Raw genomic sequence first — 6378 nt, 5'->3', positions numbered from 1 at the left:
CCAAACAACAATTTAAATCAACCTGGCCGAACCGGAATTGATGGTGTCGATCGACACACCCACTGCTGTCGATCGACACCTGCCCCCAAAACCAATTATTTAGTTCGCGGATGTTATAGTCTTATCTTTGGATTAATTGAAAATATGTAGTTTTTTAGTTTTATATTTAAAATGTGAATTACATTTATTTGATTAAATGAGTTTTATAGATAATTTAATTAGATTTTTTGTAGAATATGTTTTTTGGACTAGTGTCAAGTTCTAAGGTGACACCTGTCAAGCTATGAAGTATATTTTAGAATGGAACTCTACTCTACTTTATTATATAAGATATCTTCACTAGGATTGAATAATTTAATATTAGGAAAACAAAACAAAAAAAGCATAATGAGGTAGTTCACAACATTCATTCTACTCCTCTCTAATTTTTCAAATATAAACAAACAAAAAGGAATTATGATCTATTGACAGTTAAAACATACGAAAAAAAAACAATCCAACTCACCTGAAGAAAGAGTAGAAACTGAGTGGGACTTCTTAACTGAAGGAAAAGGGTTGAAAATAACATCTATTAGAGAGCCCAAACTAAGTAAGTATGTGGAACTGGAACAACATTTCAGAGGTAGGGTTAAATAGAATACAATTTTGTAAAGCTCATTGGTTGCCTTGATTAACATTTCAAAATACAGAGACGGCCTCTCGCTTTCTTAAACTCTTGTGGGTTTTTTTCTTTCTTTCTTGTACGTCTTTAAAGTATGCGTTAATTGAAACATTACTTTTGAATTATATGAAACTCAAACGATGGATCAGAAAGGAAATTAAGTCACAAGTGACATGTGGAGGTCCTTATCTGGTAGGCTTTGAGAAGGGAAGAGAAGAGAACTAATAAATATAACTCTGCTATAATCAACTAACAAATGAAGAGGTGTAGTTAAAAGAACGATAAAAACAATTCCAAGCTAAGTGTATGGAATTCAACAGAGGATACTACCGGCTTTTTGCTTGGTTTTCACTTCCCTTTCTCCAGAAAGCTACAAAGATTCTTCTCAGGAACTTTATATTTTCTTTCTCATGAGATAACAACAGTAACACAACCTTCAACTTCCTAAGTTTTTTTCTGTTACCTTTTTTTTTCTTATCAATTCCACTGGTTTCATCTTCTAGGAAAGCTTAATATAAAACAAGCAAACCTGAGATTAAACCTAAAATGGTATATAAAGATTCCTACCAACCAAAAAAATATTAAATGAAGGAACTACAGCACTGATTTTCACAAAGAACATACAAAAACCAAGAGATGGAACAAAGGGAGATAATGAAGTAATACATCTACAAAGAACATACAAAAACCCAGAGATGGAACAAAGCGAAAGCAATACAGGTGAAGATGCGTAAAGCGATGAGCTAGACGACAATTATTGATAAATATAACTCTATTATAATCAGCTAACAAATGAAGAGAAGTTAAAAGAAAAATAAAACAAATCCAAGCTACGTGTATGGTATTCAAAGAGGATACTTTGCTTGGTTTTCACTTCCCTTTCTCCAGAGAGCTCCAAAGATTCTTCTCAGGGACTGCATGATTAACTAATATCATGAGATAACAACATTGACACAACCTTCAACTTCTTAGTTTTTTTTCTTATCAATTCCACTGGTTTCATCTTCTAGTGAGATTGCCATTTTCCATTGACTTACCTCTATGAACTCAGAAGGGAGCCTCCAGTGACGACTCATCCCAAACCTCAGCACTTCCATTGGATGCATCTTCAACGTCTTCTTCCATTGAAAGCCTAATATATTCTCTATGTGCAAAACGGTCCCACTCGGTCAATGTAGGGTTCTCACGCTCCTGTTTCCGTTTTGACAACTCGAAATGTTATAAGAGGCCTGTGCTGTCTAGAAAACAGTAAGGTTGAAAATCAAATATGAAGTACCTGACGTATGAGGAACGGATCCCGTGTTTCAAATGCCATAAATTTGTTGAGATTAAAAAGGATGTTGAAGACGTTTCCAGAGAGCTTTGAGCCCTTCAGGTCATGCAGCGTTATATGGCTTTCGTTCTGTGGAAGGAAACAAGAAACAATCAAACACAAAACAAAATTGCAGAGGTTACAGACAAAAAACTGGGAACACTAACTACTTCCGTGACCGTCCTATAACTTCTTTAAATAGAGAATAGCTTAAGCATATAATAACCACAAGAAACAATGAGTTATCATGTTGGAACCTCTGGTCCGATCATATCAATCATCTGACATAAGATATCCTCAAAAAGAACAGCCTCTTGCGCCATGCACTCCATTCGATGCAACTGCTCTTCATAAAAGAATTGCATCTCATTTCGCGTAATAATCTCATTTGCATCCAAGTCTATGCACTTAAACCTAGTCCAAAATATACTTAAGTCAGACAAAAACACTCAAAACGCTCTATCTGTCTGCAACTGTGGATCCTTATAACACAGCTTACCAAAATTCTAGGCTAGGCTCTGACGATTTATCTTCTTCTGCAAGTATGAAATACGCAAAGTCCTCATACCCCATCTTCCCTTCAACTTTGCTAGTGAACTTCCTAGCAACCTGAGAACCAATGCTTTACTTTTATGATGACAGTCATCTTAAGAGCAATAAAAACTTTGAAAAGATGACAGCAGTAATTCTCAAAAGGATGTAATATAAATATAATCTTTAAGTAGTAAGCATTATAAATCATTCTAAGAGATCAAGACTTTTTAGACAGAACCTGGGAGAATATTCTGTCGACAATCCGGTAAGTAAGTGCATGGTTTCCATATCTCATAAGATTTTCTTTGTCAATCAGGAAATCGTGATCCGTATCCAGCTCCCAGAACTTGCAGTATATGACATAGAAATGCTCATATGAGAAGTATCTAGTTTCCAAAGTAAATAGAAAATGTTGACGTCAGATAACGAGAAACAAAACCATATATACAACCAACAGGATGAACTCTGTTTGTTAGTAAGTACCTCAACACTTTGTTGATATCTTCTTCTTCGTCAGCATGTCGCATTGCATCAATTAAGTTTCCCCGTCTAAGCTCCCTAAATGTAAGTCGACCATTCCCAGATCTATTTATGTAGTAAAATATTCGGTAGGTGACAGTTTCAGCTGACTCATCAAAATAAAAATTGTATCAAACAAAATTGTTTACCTTAATTTCAATATCTAACTGCCACATGATTCACATAGCAAACAATAAATGTGTTTACACAAATTACCATCATGTTGTTCTTGCAATGTTAAGTAATTGCAAATTATAAAAAGATGTCTAACAGAACAAGGAAATCTTAGCTTATTAAATAGTTATGCAGTAATACAACTGATGTCATAACCACTCCCCGCTAAGCTACTAAACATTATTACTCAAAAAATTTCAAGAGGGAGAAGAAAATAGGATACTGACTAAACTCTACATGAAGGTAAAACCTCACCATATCTTTCTTGGAATTCAGGTGTCGTCTGCAGGAACTCTAGCCCAGGATGTGTCGCCAACAGTTCTTTAAGTAGTGGTTTGAAATCATCCTGCCAGGAAAAAAATGTGGCGAATTAATAGTGCAAACACACGAGCAAGTAGATTAGGAAATTAACTCAGTTCTCATGACTGAATATGCAAACAAAAAGAAAATTACCTTGACAATATAACTCTGATCTCTCTGCTTTAATATCTTGAAGATTTGGGTCGTTGTATCCTTTATCAACATGTTCCCGTTTACCCAATAATCAATAAATGCTTCTCTGCATAATCAAAGGCTCAAAAATGTTATACCGGTTTTTCAATACAGTGATCGTCAAACACGTGACAGAGTGAATATAAAATGAGCAGGAAGCTTGAAGTGCGTTGAAAACTATGCACACATGAGAATCCACAAAACAAAAAGCATGGTATCACACACCTAGTAACAAAACCTGAATTATTGACATCGATCTTCCTGAAAAGTGAAGTGGAGAAGAATGATGGGAGCTTGCAGATTTCTCTGGTGACTAATTTGAATTCTGTGTATTAAAAAAGGTAAAAGTTAGTGAGAATCTCCATATCAATGTCACTATAATTATTGGAAAAATTATGACTTATTACCTTGTATCTGTAGTCCATCCATGTGACCATAGAAAAAGTGATTGATTCTAAACATGCATTGCTCTCTTATCTCGCTTGGTGGTGGGCGGCCATTTTTGAAATAAAACTACAGTCATTTCAAGTTTAAAGTAAGTTTTCTTACTCCATTAGTATAGAAAGGAGGAAAAAAGAATGCACTAATATAAACTTGCAGACGCAGTTTTAAACCTGAGGCATTGGCTCTCTAACAGGCACACTGACTACTTTCAGCGAAGAACCTAAGTTAGAAGGGCCTCTTTGATTCGTTGTACGCGGTGATCCACAACTCCTTGGCGAAAGCGGAGGAGCACTTCCCGCAGGAAACATAGATGGTATAGAATTACTGGTGGCAGAACTTGAACCAGATGAACTTCCAGTTACATTTATAGGAGCTCCAGCTATAGCATCCTTGAGCAATGATGCAATCTATATATAAAAACCGATTAGGCAAGGAGAAGAAAAAAACCAAAGCTTTAGTTTAAACCACAGAGTAACCTAAGCATCATTGCAACTCTCACTACTGCATAACTAACACTATCAAGCAGAACATAAGCATATCATTGTAACTTTCACTACTGCATAATTGACTATCAAAAGATTTGAACTTTACACCAACCTTGAGCAATTGTAAAGCCAAACAAAGCAGAAACAGAGCTCAGATACCTGTCGATGAGCTTCAGGAAGAGAAAGCCACTGGTCAAAGAGCTTCTGAGTGAATCTAGGTTTCGAAGTTAGTACAAACGAAGACATCTCTTGAAGTTGCAATAAATCTGCATCCAAACAAACCATGTCTCCGGGAACAATCGCATCCACCATACTCAATCTTGTTTCAGATGATCTAATCGCATCAACAAAGACGAGATAACAATTAAGATGATAGGGATCTATGATTTTACAAAGTCGAGATCTTTGTTAACACAATGAACGAATCCGGTCAAATTCTGAGGGGACTCCTAACGGAGAAAAAAGTTCTCTATTAGGGCATCTTTTGTCAACTATTTTTGGTATTCTTATACTAAATATATTATGAAAATAATATAAGATCAATAGTTAAATCTTTTGTTAAAAAGTTAGGTATTGAGAGAATATTTTAAGATTATAAGATTTAATAATATAATATTCTTAAATATATTATAATTATAAAAACTTATAAAAAATATTTAAATTTTAAACTTATAAAACTTTTACTAAAATTGGAAATACAAATAATGTCAAAGCAATAGATGTTAGTTGGTGAATGACAAAAGGAAACATGCAAATCTTCTTCAAGTGGAATCAATTTGATTGTATCATCGATCTGCAATTTCCTACAAAAAATGCCGAGGGCGATTACTATCAAGTGAGCTGATGCTTGGAGTGCATCAATGCTTGCAAGTTCACCATCATTTGTCTTCTTGAGCAGATCTTCTACTGCTTTCACTAGCTTTTCTTCTTGTTTACCCCCGAAGATACTAGAATACACTTTCGGTTTGACCTCAAACTTTGATTCTACCCACTCAAATAGAGGATCAATACTCTCTACCTGAATTTCTGCAAAAGACACAACTCAATAAGTGTAATCAAACAAGCATAAGGAAACTCATCAACTAGAGGCAGCCTGAAACACCAGTGAATCCAAAACCTGAAAGTATTCAAAACAGAAACTGCAGTTTCCAAAACCAAAACCTGCAAGAAGAAAAAAACAGAACCTGCAATTTTAAAAACCAAAACCAGAAAGTATTAACTGCAGTTTTCAAAACCAAAACCTGTTGGAACAAAAACAGAACCTGGAGTTTTAAAAATCAAATCCCTGCAGTTTTAAAACCAAAACCTTCGGGCTTTCTTGTAATGTCCATTGAAAGTTTCGTTCTACAAGAAAGAAGGAACGCATCATTTAAGATTACAGTCATGAAAGCAAAGAAGGGAAGAAACATCAAACGAAAGATTACAGTAATAATGCACCATGAATCTGTTAACAATAGAGGACCATGACATCATTATCGACTAATGATTTTCATTACATCTCTAAAGTGAAAGGCTAGCGAATGAAAGAGCTCTGTAGTACCAAGTTGCTAACATACTACCTGTTTTCTATATGGAAAACTAGGAACTTCATGTGATTCAGGAAATGAAACTAATCCATTTGCTCAAAGATAATATAAGCCAACCAAACTTCTCCTCCCTCATCTTAAAACTCTCACATCAATCCTTAAAACAAATAAGAAGATTCAAAAGCTGACCTTGAGTCCAGGAACATAATCACCACGCTTGTAGTAAGATGG

The 6378-nt window shown here is 35.1% G+C and overlaps 1 protein-coding gene and 1 long non-coding RNA gene across 2 annotated transcripts in view; both read right to left on the bottom strand.

Moving 5' to 3' along the window:
• On the bottom strand, nucleotides 1243–5108 carry LOC104771312 (serine/threonine protein phosphatase 2A regulatory subunit B''beta-like). The gene is made up of 13 exons (XM_010495816.2): nucleotides 4781–5108; nucleotides 4307–4543; nucleotides 4100–4205; nucleotides 3918–4017; nucleotides 3654–3759; nucleotides 3456–3546; nucleotides 2991–3132; nucleotides 2746–2893; nucleotides 2473–2582; nucleotides 2231–2387; nucleotides 1938–2063; nucleotides 1699–1852; nucleotides 1243–1575 (listed from the first exon to the last, which is right to left on the bottom strand). Exons 1-12 carry the CDS (start codon nucleotides 4931–4933, stop codon nucleotides 1709–1711), a joined length of 1620 nt encoding a protein of 539 aa, XP_010494118.1. The 5' UTR covers nucleotides 4934–5108; the 3' UTR covers nucleotides 1243–1575; nucleotides 1699–1708.
• LOC104771311 overlaps nucleotides 5555–6378 on the bottom strand; it is a 2607-nt gene continuing 1783 nt past the window's right edge. Inside the window, exon 3 of the long non-coding RNA XR_764788.2 lies at nucleotides 5555–5782. This is a non-coding gene — a long non-coding RNA (uncharacterized LOC104771311). The remainder of the gene's footprint in view (nucleotides 5783–6378) is intronic.

This window comes from Camelina sativa, chromosome 20, assembly GCF_000633955.1.
Source record: "Camelina sativa cultivar DH55 chromosome 20, Cs, whole genome shotgun sequence".
Lineage (NCBI taxonomy): Eukaryota > Viridiplantae > Streptophyta > Magnoliopsida > Brassicales > Brassicaceae > Camelina > Camelina sativa.
The sequence above is the reverse complement of the archived record's forward strand: the minus strand, read 5'-3'. Positions and strand labels throughout refer to the sequence as shown.

Coding starts and splice junctions, on each gene's coding strand:
- LOC104771312 (XM_010495816.2), bottom strand. CDS start 4,933: ATGGTGGATGCGATTGTTCCCGGAGACATGGTTTGTTTGGATGCAGAT. Junction 3,760..3,917: donor AATTCAGGTTTTGTTACTAG/GTGTGTGATACC, acceptor TTGATTATGCAG/AGAAGCATTTATTGATTATT. Junction 3,547..3,653: donor ATCAGAGTTATATTGTCAAG/GTAATTTTCTTT, acceptor TTTTCCTGGCAG/GATGATTTCAAACCACTACT.